Here is a 23,930-nt window from a genome sequence, read left to right on the forward strand (position 1 = left end):
CTGATTAGTACACTTCTTTTATATCTTCCTTTAAGAGATGGGAAGAGGAAATGCATCTTTTCTAAAGCTTATTCTTTTTCTAGTTTAGTTTCTCCTCTGAAACCTTCTGCAAAATCTTCCCATCATCCTGAAACCCTTTTTTCATATTGTCTTCCTACCAAAATCAATTTGCTTCAAAATTTCTCTAGCAGCGCTCTTCTAAAGGCATTACATTGTGTAAACCATACCAATACATGCCACCCTTGTGCTTTCTGTATCTCTTTTCTGCCATCTACTGACTGTCCAGATGTCTGTGGCCTGGATATGATAGTCCTAATTATGTATAATTTCCTACACAGTTAACTGGGACAGTTATAGTCTTATTGGGTGATCTTATTAGGTGACCTACCTAATTTAACAGCTTTGTGGATTCCTACTTGAGTGTGCAATATGGCACTGTATAAGTGGCATATCCCCAACGGGAGCAGGTACATTAATTTTTTTTAAAATAAAATTAATAGAGATTATTAAAGATTTAAAGTAGCACACATTGATTTGCATATTGTATGATTTACCCCACCCATTATTCCAAAATCACAATGAAAGCTTTTCTTCCAGATGATTCTAACTTGACAGTTTATGTTGGTCTTATGTGAATTAGTCCTTGCTCAAACTGATGGAAGGCTAATAAAATCTGGAACCCTACCCACTTTGGAACAGGAGTAGCAATAGCATAAAGTGATGACTTGTTTGGCCTGGTTCTCTTCTTAGCCTTAGTTTATAATCAATAAAATGGGAATATTGTCAGTGTTCATAGGAATGGAAGGAGAATGAGAGCTGTCACTGGGCATTTATTGGCGAAGTTTACAGAGGTAAGTGAGAGGGTTAAGTGAAGGGGCAACTTTCTCTTTTTTATGTTGTTATAAGTCTTAGCACATTAGGTTCTATATATAATATGTATTATTTCTATACATTGATGTTTGTATAATCTCTTTAAAATTATTAGCATTCTATTATTTGAATAACTTAGAACAGGGGTGTCAAACTCAATTTCACTGAGGGCCACATCAGCATTGCGGTTGCCCTGGGGGGCTCGGGTGGGTGTGGCCAGAGTGGGTGCAGCCTACTGGGTGGGTGTGGATGGAGTGGGTGTGACCTACTGGGTGGGCGTGGCCAGTTCTACATCATTCGCGTCAAGGGTGCCTATGGGGGCCTGGGTAGGAGTGGGACAGAAATAAGGGTCTCTGGCAGAAGGGGGTGGGACCGGGGCAAGTGCCAAGGCATTGTCCACTGGGGCAAGTACCAGGATGGCCACCACAAAATTGTACATTGGCTCCCGGCTTGGCCAGGGCCAGGGCCAAGGCAGCGGGGACCGTTCCCTCACTGTTTCCAGGATGGCTTCGCGGGCCACATGAAACCACTTCGCGGGCTGCATCCGGCCCCCGGCCCTTGTGTTTGACATGTCTGACTTAGAATATTGAGGAGAGAAAAGAGAAAGAAAAAATCATTCCATCAAGGTTAATTAATATTTAGGATGGAAATATTATAAGTGTAAAATTATTTAGCTTTTTCATCCATTTAAAAATAACCATTAAAAACATCAAATTAATTTCATTTATTAGAGATTATGATCTTAAGCTAATTACTTATTAAAGTTTCCCTTGTATTGTTATTTAGTGTGTGTGTCTGTGTTTCCTATGAATAAAAGGAAAAAATAGATAACTTAACAAGAATTAATTACAAAAAAAGAAAAAAAGATAAAAAGGGAAAGGAAATTATATAAAAAGAACTATTGGATTTTTTTTATTCCCCCTCTTTTTATATCTCTGCTGATCTGTAATATTTGTAGATCTTTAGGCCCTCTTAAAACCAGATTGTGAGTGATTGCATTTGTATTTGCCTGCTACGTGATGTGTTGACATATGGGAACTTCTTAAATTGAGTTAAATTTCTTAGTTAAACCCCTCCTCTCATCAAGAGGCAACTCTCTTGTCAGAGCAATTGTACCAAGTTAGGACATTTTCCTACTACCAGTGCATTAAAATACAAATGACTCATATTTGAACCAGTGTGACGCCACTGCCAATGCCTCTGCTAGGTCTGTTGCATCTGTTCTGAGTTGCTGCTAAATGGAGTTGTCCTGATTGCAGAGACATTATAGATAAGGTGACTGGTTTTCTTATCTCATTCCTTTGTCATCACCTTTGAGCAAGTCATTAGCATAGTGGTAAACATCTACCAATCCAGGTATTGCAACAGAAAATGGGTATCCCTAAGTACAACATGGTGCTTGACTTTTTGGTTTTTTGCCCTCTTGTCACTCCATTTGGGCATCTCTCAAGTAAAATTGATTAGAAATGAAGAAAGATGTGAAAACAGAAGAGAAATAGCCAAAGAGAGGAGGAAGATAGACCCTGCCATGATCATGAAATAAACTTGGTACAGGAATCTGAATTTGACAGTGGTAGAATAAACACATCTCTTGCAGTACTACGGTATGTAGGTATGGAGCTCTGGGTGACAGGGACCGGGATGGTGGAAATGGACAAACATAATTGGAAATAAGCAACAAAAGCTACTGACATCCTTTTTTTTTAATACTGCAGTGAGGAAAATGAGGTTTAATGTTAAAGGTATATACCATAAAAATATTAAAGTGATACAATAAAAATATGCTCACTCTTCTTTCCCCCAAACAATTTTAGAGATCTGCTTTCATCTTCTTGTTGGAAAACCAGAGTTCAAGTAATCAAGTGGTATGAAAGAAGGTATGAAAGGAATTCAAGTTTTTAAGAAGAGACTGGACAGCCATCTGTCCGAAATGGTGTAGGGTTTCCTGCCTGAACAGAGGGTTGGACTCGATGACCTCCAAGGTCCCTTCCAACTTTATTATTATTATTAGTGCCAATAGAGAGAGCAAAAGAATGCTGGCTAGTGAGCATAAATCAGGCGATTGGTCCCCAAATACACTTCTGATTGCTTCTGACAATGAGGCAGTTGACAAAATATTCTAGATTTAACCTACCTTATAACTGTGGTGGGGACAGTATTGTCATAAAGAGTATCCTTTATGGTGCCCTTTAAGGGGTATACCTAATGACAGCTTCAGTGTTTCACCCACAGCTTGGGACAAGATGAACAAAACAGAACAGTGATGTTCTCACAGCAATATTATGCTTGGGGCAATATTGAACTCTAAGGCTTAGAAGAAATACAAAATGTCACAAGGCTTTGATACAGTCACAATTCCAACAAAAATGAATTCCAGCTTCACGGTCTCTCCTCATACATACATACAATGTAAGTAAATGTTTAAAATAGCCATTAAATTTGTAGAGGTAGATTTTATGCTGTGCTGTAATATCGTTAATCAGACACAGGACACTTACACTATTACCAAATTCATATTGCCCATCACTTCCTTCTCTTTTCTCTTCTATATTCATGCTCCAGAGTAGGATTATTATTGCTTAGCAGTGAGAGCAGTAGATTCAAGATGGGAAAGGTTCATTTATATTTCACCCTCTACGATTGCTGCATATGAACACCATATCTTCACATGATTCTGTTTCTAGTAAATTCATGAATAAACCACTGGATTATTATTTATATTGATCTCATCAGCTGGATAGTTTCTTCTCTCTGATTCTCCTATGAAGTACATGCCTTGATCTCATTTTCAGACACAATAGTTCATGCACAGGTTTCTCTGGGCATTTCCTAGTCTGCAGTCCTACAAAATTAAGGTTCCCCATGATCTGCAGTGATGCTCTATAAGTCATATTATTGAATAAGTTATAGAGAAGAGGAGGAAGACAGGTGATGTGAAAATATGATTCTGTTGCAGAGCTACCTATCCCCACCCTATTACTACTCAATCTGTTTTGTAGAAATAATAACAATAGTTTACTTTAAGACAGTATTGCCTGTTTTTATTCAGTGATGCATACATTGCTTGTCAGCTGCTTTGGGAGACTGCGGTTCTGAAAAGCAGAAGATAAACAAATAAGTAAACAAAGAAAACTAAACACTTCAAAGGTGATGTGAGGATTCAGAAAGTGACACATAAAGCTAAAAGTCAATGGAAAAGTCATTTCAGTTGTAATTTGCTCTCATGAGCTTCCTTTTAAGGGAAAGGTATTTTAGACACAGGCATGTTTGTCATGCCTTATATTCTGTTTCAAAAGGTTGCTTTCAGTTACACTTCCTCAAATGGCCAAGGGTGGAGAGAACTAAGAAAAAGCATATTTCCGGAAAGTTAGAATTAAGCAACTAGGCAGAGATTGCTGAAGCCTTGCAGGGGAGTTACAGTGCATTAACCAAGATAGAGACTTGGGGTAGAACACCCCCCTTCTCCTGCCCATCTCCACCCCACAGGTCGCTGCTGAGCTGTTTGAAGTGCAGAGGAAATACTTTTAATTTATTGGCTTTTTGGGGGGTCTTGCAAAGCAAGGGCCTGGAGGAATGTCTCATCCAAGGCAGCTACGAGATGAGAGGTGAGTCATTTAGATACTTTCTCCAAAAGGCTTCTTAATGTGCCTTTGCCTCAGGCTCAATATCTTTTCAAAGTTGGCATAAGCTGTTCAGATTTTTTAAAATATGTGATGCAGCTTCAGTTGCGGTAAGAGAAGAACATCCGTGTATTGGTGTTCTCTTTGTTCTGATTGTAGCCTTTTTTCTTTTTCAAATGCACATATGCCAGGCTATCCCAAGATATTTTCCTGTCTGAGATAGAGTTACAAATAGAAATAGAAAGTCTCCTGTAAAGTACCTTTGGCACTTGTAACAGGAAATCCCACAGCCCTGTCTCCTTGCTATTAAAAGGATAAAAATAACACATTAATAACTCATTGTTGCTGTCTCTGGCAGCTTTCTGACCTCCTTAAATGATACAACCTATCATGCAGAAATGCACACAAATGCACACACAAACACACACACAAACACATACACACACACACACACACACCCAAGAAAAATATTGGCAGGAAGTTGTAAGCAGTCGTCCCAACCTAGTGTCTTCCTGATGTGCTATCCTCCTTTTCCCATAATTCCCAACCAGAGTGGCCAGAAGTGCAATATGACTGTAGGGCACCTATATTTCAAGACTGGCGAGTTATCTGGATTTGAATGAAAAATATGCATTTGGAAATGTATGATCATCAAGCTAGATCATCACCTGCTGCAATAATCACTATTTAATGTATCTTTTAGTGACTTTGATCAGCTTCCAGATGATGTACCAGTTTCTGCTAATATTGCAGATATTGAAGAGAAGAGAGGTTTCTCCAGTTATTATGTAAGAAAATATTTTTCTTCTGTTTGTTGATCTATGCTATTTCAGGGAGGGGGAGAGTGAAAGTAGGGAAAAATCCACTGTTTCATAAAAGCACTCTTAAGGTGAAATGAGTAATTTCACTGGATTTGGTTTCACTTTGTAATGATTGGTGTTTATCACACCATGGATATTAGAAACTTTAGAGATCCCAAAGGTGCTTTTTCAAAAGGCAACTGGACTTTCTTTCTTTTTGTTTGAAGATGTTTCGCTTCTCATCTGAAGAACCTTCTTTAGTTTTTAAAAATATCTAAAGTGGAGGCATATAGCTTTGACTGAATCCTGGTAAGACTGAGTGGCTATGGATGTATGGGGCTTTGGGACCCAGGACTTTAATGCTTTTAGTTTTGTCTTGTGTTGCACTGCCCCAGACAGATCCTGTGCACAATTTTTCTGAGACTCATGACTCAACAACAGCAGGTGGCTGTTATTGCTAGGACAGTCTTTGCACAACTTCATATTGTGAACAAGTTGTGCCCTTTCCTGGACTGTGAGTCACTGTGTTCAGTCACTCATGCCTGGAATTGTGTTTGGACTACTCGTGTTTGGACTACTGCAATGTGCTTTATATGGGGCTACTCTTGAAGAATATTCAGAAGAAGCTACAGCTGGTGCAAAATGTAGCTGCATGGACAGTTCTAGGGATCATTAGGGTGGCCCATATAACACTGCTAATTTGTGAGCTTTACTGTTTTGTCAATCTGCTTCCAAGTTCAATTCAAGGTGTTTATTATGACCTTTAAAGCCTTTTATAATATGACTCTAAGCTACCTGAGGAACCATCTCACCCCAATGGTGGAAGGGGCATGCTGCAAACCACATTAGTCAAGAAATTCCAGTGGGGGAGGGGCTCCAATAGAAGAACCTTTTCTGCCATGGCCTCTGCCTTCTGCCTCTGCCTCTGGCCTCTGCCTATCATGCCCCTTGAGGTGAGATCTGCTCCCATCCTCTTGGCCTTTGGTAAGAGCCTCAAAACCTGATTCTGCTGAGTGGGGATGCTCCATGTTGGAGGTGGTTAGTGGACTAGGAAGAATATCCCTCCTCCACTCCACCGTATTCTGATATTTTAATTTATTTAATCTCTGTTTATTTAGTATTTACTGTTTTAATGTTTTGTACCTTTGTTTTTTAAGATGTTTATAAGCTGCCCAGATTTGCTTGACCTTAATAAACAAGCAAGCAAGCGAACAAACCAACATGCAATATAATGGCTAAGATATTGGGCTACACCTGAGTCCATCTTCAGTTTGAAAACTCACTGGTATCTTTGGACCAGTCATTCTCAGCTCAGCATAAATTCCTAGGATTGCTACCATGGGGATAAAAAATAAAGGACAATCCTCATGAAAACTGACACTTTGAAAGACAGATGGGATATAAATCTAAGGAAGAAATTAATGGAAAATTAAATTTCTGGAATATTTGTCTGCCTAACAAGCTTCCAGCAAGATCCAAGAGATTCTGTTAGGGTGACATGAGTGTCTTTAGGTGCAAACATAGATTTTCACTACATAACATTGCTGTTTTTGTGAAATAGCATGAGGAACTCAACTATAGTGATTTGTAAACCGCAGTCTATGGCTTAGAATAGTGTATTCCAGCCTGGACACCCAGCAGATATGTTAGGTACACAAGACCCAGAATTCCTAGCCAGGGATTGGCCTTTGAAAATTGTAATCCTCAAAAATTTGGAATGCAATGATAATTTCTAGCCCAAAATATCTGGAAGGCCAGAAATTAGCACATTATGGTTAAAACAAATGCTATTAGTATGATATGTGATTCCAGCTACAATCAATCTTGTTTTTATTCTATCAAGAAAAGATAGGGGAGGAGATGTATGGGCAACTAAAGTTTATTTATTCAATATGCCAAAATATGATTGAACATTACTCTAAACCAAGCATTAATGTTCATACTGTATCATTAGCACTGAATGAAAATCATCTTGCACTGTTGAGGACACATATAGAAAAGATATTTACATATTTCTATTTTTTGAATTCCTTTGCTTGTATTAAGGAGTTGGGAGGCTTATATGAAGAGTAGACCATTCTTCAGCATTTTAGGTAAAATGTATTTGTGTTGTCTAAAATTATTTTAACTGGAGATGTCAGGAATTTTGAATTCTTCTTTTCTAGGTATTTGTGATTGAGGTGAAAACAAAAGGCAAGAACAGATATATGATATTTCGGCGTTACAGCAAGTTCTATAGCTTGCATGCCAAACTGGAAGAAAGATATGGTGCAGAAAGTAAAAATAGTAGCTTTACCTGCATACTTCCTACCCTTCCAGGTAAACCACAAAACCTTTCTGGCCCTGCGTCTAGATTTTCTTCCTTGATTATCTGATAATGAATTGTTCACTTAACGGTTGCATAGAAAAAGATTTATAAATTTTAGAATTTTAGAATAGAATAGAGCTGGAAGGAACCTTGGAGGTCTTCTAGTCCAGCCCCCCTGCTCAAGCAGGAGAATCTATACCATTTCAGACAAGTGACTGTCTAGTCTCTTCTTAAAAGCCTCCAGTGATGGAGCGCCCACCATTTCTGATGCAGAAGGTTTTAAGACTATGATAATACACTGATTCAAATGATGGATTCCTTTGCCTTTTGCAGCATGTTCTGAACTCCCAAATATCCCCTGCTATCTGGGATGCTCCCCTAATTTGAATATCACTTTTTGAAATCATTATGTTGTAACTATTTTGTAATTCCTTTTGGAGTAATATTTATTGTATTCCTATTCATTGTTTTTATGTTCTTTTATACTTTGTGAGCTGCCTACAGTCAGTTGGAGTCTTGGATCAAAAATTAAATGAATACACAAATGAATAAATATAAAAACTTAGGATGACCTGGGAATACTTATGTTTGTCATATCTTATTAAATGGCTTTTCCAATGGCTTTGTCTTATTATTTTTGGTGGCCATTCCCCCACTTCAATTCTAAATGAAAATCTGTGTTAAAAAAATCAGATTCAACCTACAATTTTATGTACATTTCCAAATATGCACATTTCCATAGGAGATCCTCCTCTAAGTAGCACAGCTACAGCCCCCACATACTATCCCAAATTGTCTCAGTCTGGATTATGTAAACCTCATGTGTTTTCAGAAACACAGTTTCCAAGATGACTTAAAACCTGTTCAGTTTTTTTTCATATATGGGTGCACTCCAGGTCTCATCAATTGAATATTGTAATTTTATGGGATTAAGGAATCAAGCCTTCTGCGTTGCAGCCCTTGCCCTCTGGAAAAGCGTCCCCCTTTAAAAATGGAAGGGTTCCCGTCTCCTTGGTTTCCAGGAGTCCCCAAGGTGGTTGTGGCATCCCTGTTGAGATTTGCATGTTAGGGAGCATGTTCAGGTAGCATGTTATGTATACATTTTTATTCTATGTATTGGACCTAGTCTATACTGCCCTGGGTTTAACACTGTCTGTCTGTCTCTTTGTCTCTCTATGAATATTATGTTAACTAAAAAACTCTGATGCTTGAAGCAGAATCTATCTCTACATCTCTCCTGTATACCCTACAGTTTAAACTATCTCATTTCACCATTTATATTTCAACTTCTGCCTTTCTCTCTCATGTTACTTAGAAAAATTCCTTCTGCTGCATAACAGAGCCTGTACTGTATTTCACATCATCAGTTTCTTTTCTTTAGAACAGTCCCTCCCTTGTTTTATAAAACACATACAAAGAAGGCATTCTTATGCCGAATAAAGCCCCCAATTCTTTCAGTTATCTCTGTCAAAGGTAAAGTCCCTCTGCTGCTCTTGAACCTTAGTTTCTTTTGTTTATAGAGAATTGGTTTTTCTTCACCATGTGTTCTATTTGAAAATATGTTGGTCTTTGCCATCCTATTAAAACCGTTGTCAATATTGTAAATTTAAAATGGGCATTTTGTGATCCCAGCACCATAGAAATCATTAGTTCCTTTCACAGAATTATTGACCGCAGGATTCTCAGAAAGAAGAGACTCTGCAGGTTGCACGAGACAGAGCCTCATGTTGCATTAGTACAGAAACAATGAGAGTTTAAAATCGATCAGAATAGAGCTGGAAGGGAACTTGGAGGTCTTCTAGTCCAACCCCCTCCTCAAGTAGGAGACCCTATACCTTTTCCAACAAGTGACTGTCCAGTCTCTTCTTAAAAACCTCCAGTGATGAAGCGCCTACAACTTCTGAACATAAGCTGTTCCATTGGTTAATTGTTCTCACTTTTAGGAAGTTTCTCCTTAATTCCAGGTTGCTTCTCTCCTTTATTAGTTTCCATCCATTGTTTCTTGTCTTGCCTTCTTGGTGCTTTGGAAAAATGTGATTTGCAATTGGCAAACACCTCCCAAAGGATAAAAAAGACCCCTCTGTACAATCCAACTTTCTTAAAAAAAATTCTCTACACATCCCTTCCATGAGATCCTTGATTCTCTTTATTTACATTGATGCTTTTCAGGAAAAGTTTATGTTGGTGCAAAGAGAGAGATTGCAGATAGCCGAATCCCGATACTCAACATATACATGAAGGTAAGCATTAATTTTAAGAAAGCTTTGCCACTTTAGATCATGGAGCTACTTAGTGTAAAATAGTGTTATAGAAACATCAATTGTTGCACCATGGTGAGCTGAGAAGTTATTCACACATGCAATTTAAACTCATTTGTGGTTACATTGGTCTAGAACAGGGGTAGGCAACCTTGGCTCTTTTATGACTCGTGGACTTCAACTCCCAGAATTCCTGAGCCAGCCATGCTGAGGGGAAAGGGAGGGTTTCCAAGCTGAGCCATGCTGGCTCAGGAATTCTGGGAGTTGAAGTCCACTAGTCATAAAAGAGCCAAGGTTGCCTACCCCTGGTCTAGAACATGAGTGTGAAATGCATCCAGGTAGTAAGATTTGAGTTTCCATTCATTTTCTTACTTATGTCAACTCAAAACTATATACTGAACTGTTTCTGTTTTATATTAGTTTTTAATTGTTACAGTTGTCTTCAGAGGGCCTTATTTGGGTCAGAGATTGCTGCCTACTTTTACAGAATTGTTATATGTTATTATTGAGCTTGTAAACCAGGGTAGTAGAGCTTGTTGGGTGATTAACTTTTGTTGCGGTATTAATTTACCATGTTCAGCATAAACACTAATATGTGAGGGAAACTTTTGGATTAGAAGCTTTAGGATAGCAGGTGATATACTGCCACTTGTTCTATAGAAATTGGGAAACTTTTTGAATTAATAGACTCAGTTTTATATTTCCTTCATTCATTTTCCATCACTCCACTAAACTCAAAAACATTTGAGTCTTTATGGATTTTTGCACTATTTCCTCTTGTATATAACATCAGTTCATTTGCTGCTGGATTATCCTAACAACTGCTTGGAATTTATAGCAAGCCAGGAGAAGAGAAAAACTTGTAGGAAATATTTATTTTTGGTGCCCTCCACTCCTCTTTGTGGTTGTTTGTTTCTCTGAGCCATTTCACAATTTCTTGCAAGTTACTAATCCAGTTAGTAACTAGTTGATGGAATTCTGAAACTGCTAAGAGCAGAAACCACTAGAAATAATAGTTGCAGATCTGCACACTAAATCAGGAACAGTTACCCAATATTTGGGCAGGAGTTGGCGTCATAAAGATTGAGGCTATTAGAGTATCCCTTAGCACTCCAAATGATGTTTAGCACCCCCAATAAATTGAAATAGTCATTTAAAAAAATGTTGAAATGTATTGATATTGTGGAGGATTTGGCAATCATAGGAATGTTCATTCAAGTTTTGGATGCCTGGGACATTATGCAAGATTACACAATTCTCCAGAAACAGTTACACACATCTAGGATCCTATGCAGCCTTTCATAGTCCAAGCTTAATTTAATCATAAGAGATTAGAGACACTTCTTTTTTATAAATATTTTATTAATTTTCTAGTTTTACAATCATAAGTACTTAATAAATAATGTGTTATCTGGGTCCATTAGTAATTCAGTGGTACATATTAACTTTTTCAATCTAGGCCCAATATTACACCATCCAATGTTCTCTTCTTCCAGTATTACACATTTTCCCACACTAGGCAAATACAATTCTTATTGTTGTTAATACATATACAATTGAATATCAACATCTTTGTTACATTTTCCTAATAATATCAATAATGTCGGTTTAAGATATCTTTTCTAACCAAAATATATCTTAATTGCATTTGCACTTAATATCCATTTGTTCAATTAATATCCTTTTCCCCGCCTTTTTTTAAAATTTTAATTTCCCATCAGTGTTCAAAATGTCTCTATTGCTTATGATTTCTCATAATAAGTTATATTTGGGTAACCAAAAGCTTTCCTTATTCAAACCCTCTTAGCATTTTCATATTTCCCTTCTCATACCAAAATATAATATTCTAGTTACAAATCCTATCTTTCTAGTTATAATAATTTTTCTATTTCTAACAATTATCTATTCTCAGCCATGTTCAAACATTTGATTAATAGTATAATATCCCATCTAATGGGTCAAAGCCTCTATTTTCTTCAGTCTTACTCTAGCTTTCTTCCTTTGCCAACTAACTTTCCAAGTCAATGCATTTGAATCATCAAGTAATTCTTCCTCTATTTTTGCGTATATTGTTTGGAATAAGAAAGATAATTTGATTAAAGTATTTTGGAAGGATGTTCAGCCCATTGATATTCATTAAACAGCCTGCCTCCTTCTCCAATTTCCTCCAATTCTCCTAACGGCTCTATCTTCCATTCAATCAGCTCTTCTGTCTTATCCTCAAGTGTGTTCTGAGATCTTGACAGGTAAGATATCTTTTCCATTTCTGATATTATTGCTACGTCTTCTAATTCTTTGTTTGTCTGAGTCTGTCTATTAGTTCCTTTCTTTAGGTCCTCCATCTTTGGATCTGCTTCCTCGGGTTTTCCTTCTATTTTCTGGGTTGCTAGTTCCTTCTTTGTAATCATTTTCTGAGTTTGCAGATTTAGATTAAAATTGTTCTTTTATCTCCTTTGTGTTATTTTTAGTCTCATGATGAGCTAAGGCAATTGTCCCTTGTATTGATTTTAACATAGAAAGAATTTCTTTCTGAAATTCATCAACATTTTCTTGTTGGTATATCAAACTGGGGACTTTGGGAACAGGAATTAGGGATGGTTTTTTACCAATTGAAGCTAGGTATGGAACATCCATTTTGTTTTTGTATGTATAGTTCGGTCTTTATAGTTTTTATAGTCTTTATAGTCCAATCTATTTAGGGATTTAAAAAGTTTCAATCAATTGTTATTTGAACTCTAAATTATCCAGCCGGCCTATCAGTCCATCCTTAAGTCTCCCCTCAGCAAATACAAAAAAAAATAATCATTTTTTTCTGTCCAATGAAAAACATATCCTATTGTTCATCAATCAGAGGTTTATAATTCAAAGTATTCCATCATCTCAATCAGTAATGCATGTTTCTTCTATAGGGAAATAGCTCCATGACATAGCTCTAAAAGTCAGTTAGTATTTATATTCGTAGTCCAGGCAGGCCACTTTCAAAATAGTTTATTGTCTCTGCCACAGAGATAAGCAGCCCAAGAGGGTTTTTCCCCCCTTTTCCCAACTGCAGCTTTCAAAAGTGAAAGTTTCTGAAAACAACAAGAGTCTTATCTGAGTCTGGGCTTCCAGCCAAGTTTCCTTTAGTCATAATAAATTGCAGTGCTATAGTTCGCCACTAGATGTCATTGATGCCATCTTCCAGCTTTTTACATCCAAACTTATATTACAAGCTTTTTAAGTCTCTTTAAAAAAAATATCTCAGAAGCACTTTTAGTCCCCAAATTTCAAAGTTATATATGTGTATTGATTCCAAATTAATCTTGTAATTTTCTCTGTTTTCCCCCAAGCAATTAATTCACCACTTTTCTTTTTCTGAGGGAATGGGGTGGAAATTCGCCTTCCTTCTCTCATCGGTGAGGATTCTTTGCTTTGGGCGGTTTTTCCCCAGGAAAAAGTCTTAAAATCATAAAAAGAGGATAGTGTCTCACCCAGTTCCATCCACGTTGCTTGAAAGTTGCTGGTTAATGCTTATTTTCTTTGGGTGTCAGCAGCTTCTGACTGGCCTCACAACTGGCAGGTTTGGAGGGCTTCCTCAAATAGAAAGGCGGCCACCCTCCCGTGATCAATGAGGGTCCCCTCCTTCTCCATCGCCTCTTTGGGATGACTTTCAATCCTTTTTAAAGTCCCCAGCGGGGCAAAATCGAACACGGAAGATGGAGCCCCATTTTTCTGTGTCCGTTACACCACAACATCAAACCGGAAGCCAGATTAGAGACACTTCTAAGCCACCCCAAGAGATCTGGTGAGATAGGACGTTATAACCAAAGCTGTTAATCCCACTTACAATGCCAATATAATTATAGATTATTATAGATCATTATAGATCATTCCAAACTCCCCAACAGTCCTCCTGGACATCTCAAGGGAGTTATATATAAAAAAGAAAGAGTGGGGATTTATAAAATAAATAAATAAGGGATGGGGTTTGATTTAAAGGGACAGGGTTTCAATTGCACAATTATAGTTGTCATGTTGATTTGTTTAACACTCTCAGCAGACGCTCCTAGCTTCTTACAGTATTGATAATAAAGAGCCCTCATCAATGCTGAATATCTGTCAAGGCCTAAGGAATAGGGATATTGGGCATTTCCCTCTTACCTAGGATATAGATGGACCAGCAAGGGTGTGTTTTGACCCCTCCCCCAGAAAAAAATTCTCTACTTGTAAAATGCAAAGACAGAAACTGACCTCCAAGGTCCCTTCCAACTTTATCATTATTATTATTATTATTATTATTATTATTATTATTATTATTATTATTATTATTATTACTACTACTACTACTACTACTACTACTATGGACAGCATAGAAAAATTAGAATCCATTTCTCAATTTGATTTTTTTTTAATTCATTGACACAGAAGCTGCTTAGCTTGCCACCCTGTGTGTTACTAGATGAAGACATCCGCTTATTTTTCTGTCAGTCAAAGTTTGACACTGAGCAGATACCTCAAGGACTGAAAAGGCTGCGCCCTCGCACTCGCCGTGTGTGAGTATGCAACAAACATAGAACACCGTTCTTGCTATCTTTCCAGCCTAGTTAATAAAAATTCAGCTCATTTAAATGCTAATTCTGTATTGATCCCCAGTGGAGCTGGTGAAATACTCTTTCTCTCTTCTTTATGATAGAAAGAGTGTGAGTCCTCAAGAACCGGGCTTTGACAGATTGGCAGCTCCACGAGTGGAGGTGAGTGCCTCATTTGCTATAAATATAATGCTATAAAGGTATTTCTCTGAATGTGTCGCTATTCAGACGCTACCCAGCCAGAGGATCCTCTTTCAATAATAGAGTTGGAATTTGTGGGCCAGTAGAAAAAGCAAGTTCCTTTTCTACTTATCTTAGAAAGAATGGAGAGGAAGGGAGAAAGGAAGGAATGAAGAAATTTAATATTACTCTATTAAATAGCATTGAATTAACATTACATTTGAAACAAAATCCACATAGAAATAGTTATGTAAACTTTCTTTCTTTCTTTCTTTCTTTCTTTCTTTCTTTCTTTCTTTCTTTCTTTCTTTCTTTCTTTCTTTCTTTCTTTCTTTCTTGCTTGCTTGCTTGCTTGCTTGCTTGCTTGCTTGCTTGCTTGCTTGCTTTTTTTCTTGCTTTCTTGCTTTTTTTCTTTCTTTCTTGCTTCCTTGCTTTCAACAGTTGAGGGCATATTTTTGCCTTTCTTATGGCAACAGAAATGTATTGTATAGAAGGTTAGAGTCTCATTCTTAAAATTACTTTTTGCTACAACTGTAATTTACTGGTCATTTTCTTTCAGAGCCATGAAATCTGTCAGTCAGTGTTATGATGGTATGGTATAATTCTGCAGTAGGGAAATATTGCCAGAAGCCTATAAGAGGACAAAGTTGCTACACATAGTGTTATATAACTGGTATAATCCAGGTATAGATTTTCTAATCCAAGACTTTTGCAGAAATATCTTTGATGTCTTTAAACTATTGGGATGTAATGCTTACTGTCTGAGAATATGAACTATATCCAATTTTTGTAATTTGTAATCTGATCTCCTACTATTGGATTCTTTCCCATAGGCACTGTTTGATTTTTCTGCCTCCAATAAACTGGAATTGAGCTTCAAAAAAGGAGACTTGATCTATTTACTCAGCAGGATCAATAAAGAGTGGTTTGAGGTAAATATTGCTGGGTCTTCATGGGTCATAACTTACTGATCTGAAATGATCGGAACTGCAGTATCTCCCACTGTGGACTTCAAGTATGACAGAAATTAAGGACTTTCAACAACTCAGGTTCAGCCAGGGATTCTTTAATCATTCTCATCATTGCATGGTAAATGGAAGATAGGAAATCATGGAATATTTTCCAGGGATTCCACTCTGGGGGAGTAAGAGTATAGAAGTTTATATGGAGGACAATGAAAGCATTAAGAAGGCACATCCTGACACCATTTCTTTACTGGAATCCTTCCCTCCTAAAAGCACTTTGAGGTGTGGCTGGTGTATTAACTTCACACATAGCTACATTGTCATGCATAGGGCTAGATCGTTTGCCAATTGGCATCATATATGTAAGGCATGTATTTATTCTTGAATACTTATTTGCTATCTTTGTGTTCTTCTGTTGCTGTTTTTTCTTTTGGTGGCTTGCTGACTCATATCAATGTTTTTTCAGCTTAATTGGTAAGGCTATCCCGGGCCATATCCAATGGGCAATAACATTCTCCACTTCTTGTCCCATACAGTCAATAGGAGGGAGTAATACTTTTAAAAACTACCCTGTTTTATTCCAGGGAACTCTTCGAGATGCTACTGGAATTTTTCCATGTGACTTTGTGTCAGTTATTAAAGATCTCCCTCAGGAAGAGGACCCAATCAACTGGCTGCGCTGCTATTACCATGATGACAACGTTAGCTCTATCAGGTAGTGCAACAAAGCAACTGTCTGGGCATTGTACTTTACATAGCTGTCAGTACTTTGGGGTTCAACATCAGTCCCACTCTGACAATTTTTCTCCTATTCATCCACTAAGAGCAGGAGATTGTGGAATAATATTTTTGTTTTACAGTTATTTATGTAGCACTGTGGGACAGCATTACACCTTACAGACTACAAGATGACAGGTCTCTGATTTCAAATCTTCCCTCCACTAAAACCAGTGATTTCTTTAGGTTAATCTCTTAACTTTCCCCCTTGCTGTATCTATATTTATCATACTATTCTGTCTGTCTGTGATATAATTTGAATATTTGAAATTATTAATGATAGTTAATTAATTATCACTGAAACCTCTCTATTTATGTTAGATTGGGGTATATATACTTCATGGGCCTTGGAAGCTGTTTGGTGTAGAGACACATTTCAATCCTCCCTGTTGGTAAAGGACATACTACATATTACAAGCAAATGTGTATACCTAAAAATAAAAGAAAGATTGTTTTTGTGAGGGAGAAAGGAACACACACATACACACACACACACACACACACACACAGAGAGAGAGAGAGAGAGAGAGAGAGAGAGAGAGAGAGAGAGTTCCACCTTATCATTTATGCACTCCAAATAGCCTTAACTGGTGGCCTAACCATTCACATGAATGAATTTCAGATTCCAAAGTGAGAAAACTCGTTGAAGGCAATAAAAATATGGAAGAAAGGTTAACTTCTTATGCCTTCTCTAGTACTGATTCCACATCCGCATTCTTAATGCTTCTTCTTTTTTATAGTCATTTTATTAAAGATTACAGTTAAAAAGCTAAAAACGAATGCAAACTACAAAAATAAATGAATATAAATAAAAATAGAAACCAGAAAAAATAGAAATAAAAATAGAAAGGAAAGAAAAAATCTCATAGTAAAGAAAAAGAAAAGAAATATATAAAGAAATGACTTCATCACATCAAATATAAACAATGACGGTAACTCATGAATGAAAGCAAATATACGTGTCCCAAGATAATGTTGCAGGATTCAATCTGGGTCAGTCACTGGGACCAGAGGTTTAGTTTTCTGAGCTTTGGGACTCATGTTGGAGTCCATTCTCAGATTGAATCCTGCAACATTGGTAACTTATCACCTTCTCTTAAAATATAACAAATGATTTCTTCCTATATCCAATGTCTTATGTATAAACAAATCCTTAAAGCCTCATTGTTCAGTTCTGATCATCAAAAGTCCATTAAGGGTTACCAGAAATGGCAATATTTTATTTAACCTTGATAAAATAAACCAACTTTATACTTTTCATTTTTACTTTTAACAATCTTGGTCTTTATTCCTTCAAATAATATCCTAGAATTTGATTTATTTTCATTTTTTCTTTGTCCCTTTTCACAAAATTCTTCAAAGCTTTTAAAAGGCTCTTTTGTAAATCAAATAAAGTAAAGTTATCCAGGTGATTCTTTAGATTTGTTGTTTGTATATCCCTTAAGACATCAGATGTTTTTAGTTCTATGTCCAATGTAGCAGGGTTTTTTCCCCCATATCCTTCTTTTAGCCTGTCATTTTAAAATCAACTTTCAGATCAATCTCAGTCTTGTCTGGTAAAATTTGTTCCTCTTACATAACTTTAAATACAGTCTATTTGTAGAGGTGGACACACTTAAATGTAACTTCTGAGTCCATTGTTCAAAAATATCCTACAGTATGTCTGATATTAAAGTATTTTGCTTCATTTTATGTTAATAAGTCAAATTTAAGTGTACTACTTCTTAATAGAATAGAACAGAACAGAACAGAACAGAACAGAACAGAACAGAACAGAACAGAACAGAACAGAATAGAATAGAATAGAATAGAATAGAATAGAATAGAATCACAGATTTGGAAGGGACCTTGAAGGTCTTCTAGTCCAACCCCCTGCTCAGGCAGGAAACCCTATACCATTTCAGACAAATTGTTGTCAAATCTCTTCTTAAAAATTTCCAGTATTGGAGTATTCACAACTTCTGGAGGCAAGTTGTTCCACTGGTTAATTGTTCTAACTGTCAGGAAATTTCTTCTTAGTTCTAGGTTGCTTCTCTCCTTGATTAGTTTCCATCCATTGCTTCTCGTCCTGCCTTCAGGTGCTCTGGAGAATAGCTTGACTCCCTCTTCTTTGTGGCAACCCCTGAGATAGTGGAACACTGCTATCATGTCACCCTCAGTCCTTCTCTTCATTAAACTCAGACATACCCAATTCCAGCAACCGTTGTTTATATATTTTAGCTTCCAGTCCCCTAATCATCTTTGTTGGCCTTCTCTGCACTCTTTCTTTCTTTAATTGTAGTCTTTAATTTCTTCTGGTTCCATTTAGTGTCCAACTTTCAATGTCTCATCCTATCCGTTTTTTAAAAAAGGGAATTCAAAACTAAAGCATTTTCCCATAGGAAGGATTCTTATAATTAATTCCAAAATCTTATTTCAAATTCACCTGGACCCTTAATCCAATTGTAACTTTCCAAAATCAAAGTTCTAATCATCCTTATGCTATTTATTCCAACAGGACTTTTTAAAAAAGTCCTTAAACTTGTATTTCTTTCACTAAAGGATTGAAGGTACCAAACCTGGTGCTGGAAAACCTGTCCATCCAAAAGTTTCTAATAGCTGAAAAGCAGTTAACAAACAATTTCTGAAAATAATTAGAAAGGGAAGTTTATGACTATGAGTTTTTTTGAAGGCCATTTGAGGGGGAAAAATGGCTATTCTGTCAACTTATGGAACTCTAAACCCATGGGAGACCACTGTATTGTGGCCTCCTCACAAGGAGGGAGCACTTATGGGAGATCTCAAGTCCTCTTCTTGTCTGGAGAGGAATTACAAAGAGACGGTTTACTTGCTGGATCTTCATTCTGCCACAATTTATTGGCTGCACTTCTAATGGAGCTACTGTATGTTCAGTTCATCATTTCTTCCTCAGAAATCCCATTCTTAATCCTCTTTCTTCAAAGTATATTACTTTAAAAAATCTGATTTGTAGTTTGGGGTCTATTTTATTAGTTGAAAAGTATTGTGGTGATAGGATTTCAGAGCAAAGGGCAGGGAATGTGGACAAATGTGTGGAGTTTAACTCCTACAATTTTCATAACAGGGCATGGTGGCTGGGAAATTTCGGGAGTCACTATCCACACTTCTAAAGGTACCCTAGTTGTGGAAGGCTAGTCCCCTATTCATCTCTTTTTAAAAATCTTGACATACCCTCGATAACTTCCTGTTTTAAATGCATACCTGTAAAATCATTTCACAATTGCACTTCTGGAAACACTGAGTTACCTAGAACTGAAAGAAAAAAAATGTGGTTGCTAATAAACACTATCAGATTAGAGATATGATGCTGTGCTGATTGTTACTCCTATCTTAGTTGTCCCCAAATACAGCTGTTTAAATAGACATGCTAATTCTTCCTTAGTGGGCAAGAGTACTATGTGTATATACTTCATTTTTTACTTTTTTGTACTTATATTCTAAATATGGCATGTTTTTCTACCCCCAAATCTCTGCATTTCCCCCCCCCCTTTCCCCTTTAGGGATATATCAGTGGAAGAAGACTTGAGCAGCATCCCATTGTTTCAAGACCTAATGGAGTTAATCAGGTATCAATTTGCAGTCCCAATATCTCCAAATATTTGCATTCATATATGTTAAATTTATATGCTGCCTATTTTGCTGTCCAAAACAACTCCAAATTTAGCCAAGAACTCAGGTTTTATACATGAGCAACCTTTCCAGCTTGGCGGCCCGGGTGGGGAGAGAGGGGATGGTACAGTGTGAGTAGTAGGTACTCCCACAAGCACGCACAACTCCATTTGCACAAGCAATGGACCTGTCTTCACCTAGTTCTGTTGGATAAAGGAAGGGCTAAAAAGGATTCCTGTGTGGGCTGATTCTTTGACTGAGTAGCATACTTTTAACTCTGATGTATTTCTCAGCTCTGATTCCTGGATCTGAGTTTATTCCTCACATCTACATTAAATCAGAACAGTGTGTTAGCAATTGGCAATCCTTATTTTGCCTCAAGAGTATTGCCATCGTCATAGTCTTAATGCTGAACAAATAATAAAAATATTGGTAAACCACACTGCATTCATTTGTTCCCCCACCAATGTCATCAGCTGATGGGAAATATCTGCCAACTGCTCTCCTAATTGTGGAAAGAAATGCATTTTGTCAAATATAGCTTTGGTTTTGTGCAGGTTATTTGTATTGTTGTATTTGCTCTGGCTTTTTAAAAAAACAAAGCAAAAGGGTCCTCCCCCATTCTTTATTTAAAACATGTATATGGTCACATAACTGAACCAAAGTGATTTTGTGCAACCTCCAGAAAAGTCAACAGAAACTAACAAAAGTGATGCAAAGCCACAATATGTAAACAACAAAATAATAAAATGGTAATCCAAACAGAGGTGACACCATCATTCCAATCTGGGCTGTAAAGCAATACAACTTTCTAACCTGGTGTAGGAGCCAGGTCTTTCTAAAGACAGCAAGATCAGGCAGAAGCACATTCCACAAGATAAGGGCTGTGATTGAGAAGGTTCATCTCCTGGGTCACTTCCTTAGTTCAGTAACTAAGATGACATGGCTTCAGGAAAGGGTCTTGAAGTGTGTCTTTCCTATATGAGCATGGGGAGCAAGCAGATAGCCTAGGAAGGAAGCAGTCTCATAAGTATTGTAAGCTGATTCTATGCCATATTAGACTTTAAGGATGATAATCAGCCCTTTGAATTGCACTCAGAAGCAAACCAGTGTAGGTTGTAGCATATAGTAGTGTCAAATAGGAATAATGTGAAGCATCCACAACCTCTGGTACCACTACATTCTGGGCCAATTGTTGCTTCCAGATGGTCTTCAAGAACAACTTCAAATAGAGTTCATTGCAATAATCCAATTGGGAACTGAGTAAGGCATAGATCCAGGAAGGGGCACAATTGGCACAGAGGCTAAAGTTGTGCACAAGTCCCTCTGGACACAGCTGCCACCCACTCTTCAGGAAGGGGCTGTGAGTCCAGGAGAACTCCCAAGTTGTGTATTTAGGCTGAACAGGACAATACTATCCTGCTAAGAATCAAGGATGAAGCACTAATTCTGGAACCCAAAGGTTCCAAAATCCAGAGCCACTCAGACTTGGTATGTCTGACCTGAAAACCTATTCTTCCTCATCCAGGCCTCCACAGTCTCCACCCTTCCAACAGTTTCACCAGGATGGCTGGAGCAGAGATGTACAATAGAGTATCATTAGCTTATTGATAATACTGTACCCCATGCCAATAGATGACTTCTGGCAGCTTCGGGGTTTAAAAAAAGGGGAGATAAGGTGGAGCACTAAGACACTGTGCAAAATAGAGATCTCCAGTTAGACTATTTCATCCACTATAACACTGACTGGAATTAGCCATGGAGGAAGGAGAAGAGCCATTGCAAAACAGTGTTTCCCATTTCCAACATTCTAAGCCAGAAAAATATCATGGCTAAGGAAGCTTAGAGACCCAGGAAGGCCAAGATGGATGCACTACCTTATTCTAATCCCTTCAAAGGTCATCCACCAGTGTGACCAAAGCCAGTATTGACTGAAAGAGATTTAGATAATCTACTTACTCTAGAATCTTCTGGAGCTGTAGGATGCTACCTTTTAACTACTTTCCCTAAAAAGGGCCTCTAATTCCTTTATTTTATTGGAAAATAATTTATTTCTGCCTCACTAGAATCTAAATTCCCTCTTTTCTCTTCACATTGTTTATTCAATCATTGATCCGAATCAACTCAGCAGCTAAATATTTCATGTGCATCTCAGATTTTGAATAGCATGTTTGATAATGTCATTTTCCTGCCTGTCTAGCTTGGCATTTTAACATTAACCAAGAAAACATCCACAGACAAGATCAGGTTTCTTGCATGATATTGCAGTGGCTAAGCTGATAATTGTTTATCTGTTGCTGATAACTAACTGAGTCTATCTTTGGCACTGACAACAAGAAACAGGTGAGAGACTGTGTTTATGCCAGCCTGGGACACACTTCCAGACCAGAAAGTGGAAATGTGTTTTGGCACATTCTTCCTGGTGTGATTCTGATCCTATGATGAATATCTTCTTTTTTTCTCAGGCGTGAATTTCAGAGGAATGATATTGCGTTGAATTACCGTGATGCTGAGGGCGATCTGATCCGTCTGCTTTCTGATGAGGATGTTGCACTTATGGTGCTGCAAGGCAGAAGTTGGCCTTCTGAGAAACATATCTTCCCATGGAAATTGCATGTTACCAGAGAAGATGATTACAGCATTTACCACTCAACAAAACCTGCCATTTCTACATAAAAACCACTAAAAACATTCATAAAGGAACTTGATGTTTTGATAGAAAGCAGTAATAATTAACTGATTAGACCAGTGTGGAATTGACCTGGAATCGACCCACTAAAAAAAAATTTCTATACAACTTCTTACAATGCTTCCCCCCCCCTTAAAATTGTGAAACATGGCTAGCAGTCCTTAAGATTTACAGACATTACCAGATTTAGTTGTACCAACCTACCAGTCTTAGTAGTTGCATATTAAACGCTTGATTTAGAAAAAATGCTTATTTTATTTAATATTGAGCTGTAACGTATATTGTTAAAAATACAGAAATAAAATATTAAAAGACATTCCTAGCCCTGATACTTTTGTCTCCTTTCATTTCTGTTTTAACAAGCTACTAATAACTTTATATTGTTTCATTATAATTGATGTTGGTTTTGTTAATATTCAGATCCATAAATACATTTCCTTATATAAGTACATCTTAGAAAAAGCAATTATATTGAACTTTATCATATATTCCTGAGTTATCTCCATTTTAAAGAGAGAGAACCTGCAGCCATGCCAAACTCGCGACATCACGTGATGTCATGCGATGTATCGAAGCTTTTTCCCCATTGCTGGCAATGGAGTGGGCGTGGTTTTGTCTTGACACGTCCAGCCCATAGGCCAGCAGTTTGACACCCTTGACCTAGAGAATATGTAACCTTGACATTTAGACTTAGAGAAAGAAATTGGGAGTGAATTTCTTTTCTATTCCTTTTCCAGCACATCTGCATGGTCTCAGTCCAGGCTTGTATTAGTCTATGTCAAGATTTCTTTTTTTAGAAATATGCGAGTAGACATTTCTACACATTTTTACCACAAACTATGTATTTTAGCATACTTTAATATCTGTTAAGAACAAATGTACTTAGATTAGAGATACGAGACCGAATTTCATGACATCAGCTTATATGTATTTGAGGCGAGTCTTTATGATAGCAAACATCTGCAGAAATTTGCATTTTTTGTGAAAGAATGTGTTTTTTTTAAAAAGTAGATGCCTTACAAAAAATATATGTAAAGTCATGGTAGTGAACCATACACAAAAATGCATTTTCCTGTGCAAATATGTATGCCGTTTTTCCACTCAGTTGCGAGTAGAACTTGTGGTTGATATGTTGACAAATGAGGGACAAACAGAATTGGCAAAATCACCCCCTTTTTATACTATAAATATATTTCTGAGGTGAGCATAAGGAAGGCATTTTTAATTCTAGTTCTTAAACATTCTGAGCTACTGTTTTCCTTCTAGCT

The 23,930-nt window shown here is 37.3% G+C and overlaps 1 protein-coding gene across 1 annotated transcript; it reads left to right on the forward strand.

Annotated features, from left to right (window-relative positions):
* Positions 1 to 4,265: 4,265 nt before the first annotated feature.
* NCF4 (neutrophil cytosolic factor 4) lies at positions 4,266 to 22,940 on the forward strand. Its single transcript, XM_015831986.1, has 10 exons — positions 4,266 to 4,475; positions 5,194 to 5,278; positions 7,456 to 7,609; positions 9,768 to 9,838; positions 14,261 to 14,388; positions 14,529 to 14,586; positions 15,438 to 15,536; positions 16,154 to 16,284; positions 19,865 to 19,930; positions 22,439 to 22,940. The coding sequence occupies exons 1-10, from the start codon at positions 4,444 to 4,446 to the stop codon at positions 22,647 to 22,649; spliced, it is 1,035 nt and encodes a 344-aa protein (XP_015687472.1). The 5' UTR covers positions 4,266 to 4,443; the 3' UTR covers positions 22,650 to 22,940.
* Positions 22,941 to 23,930: the final 990 nt, after the last annotated feature.

The sequence above is a fragment of the Protobothrops mucrosquamatus genome, unplaced genomic scaffold (genome assembly GCF_001527695.2).
Source record: "Protobothrops mucrosquamatus isolate PMUCROS unplaced genomic scaffold, P.Mucros_1.0 scaffold_22, whole genome shotgun sequence".
In the NCBI taxonomy this organism is placed as follows: Eukaryota; Metazoa; Chordata; class Lepidosauria; order Squamata; family Viperidae; genus Protobothrops; species Protobothrops mucrosquamatus.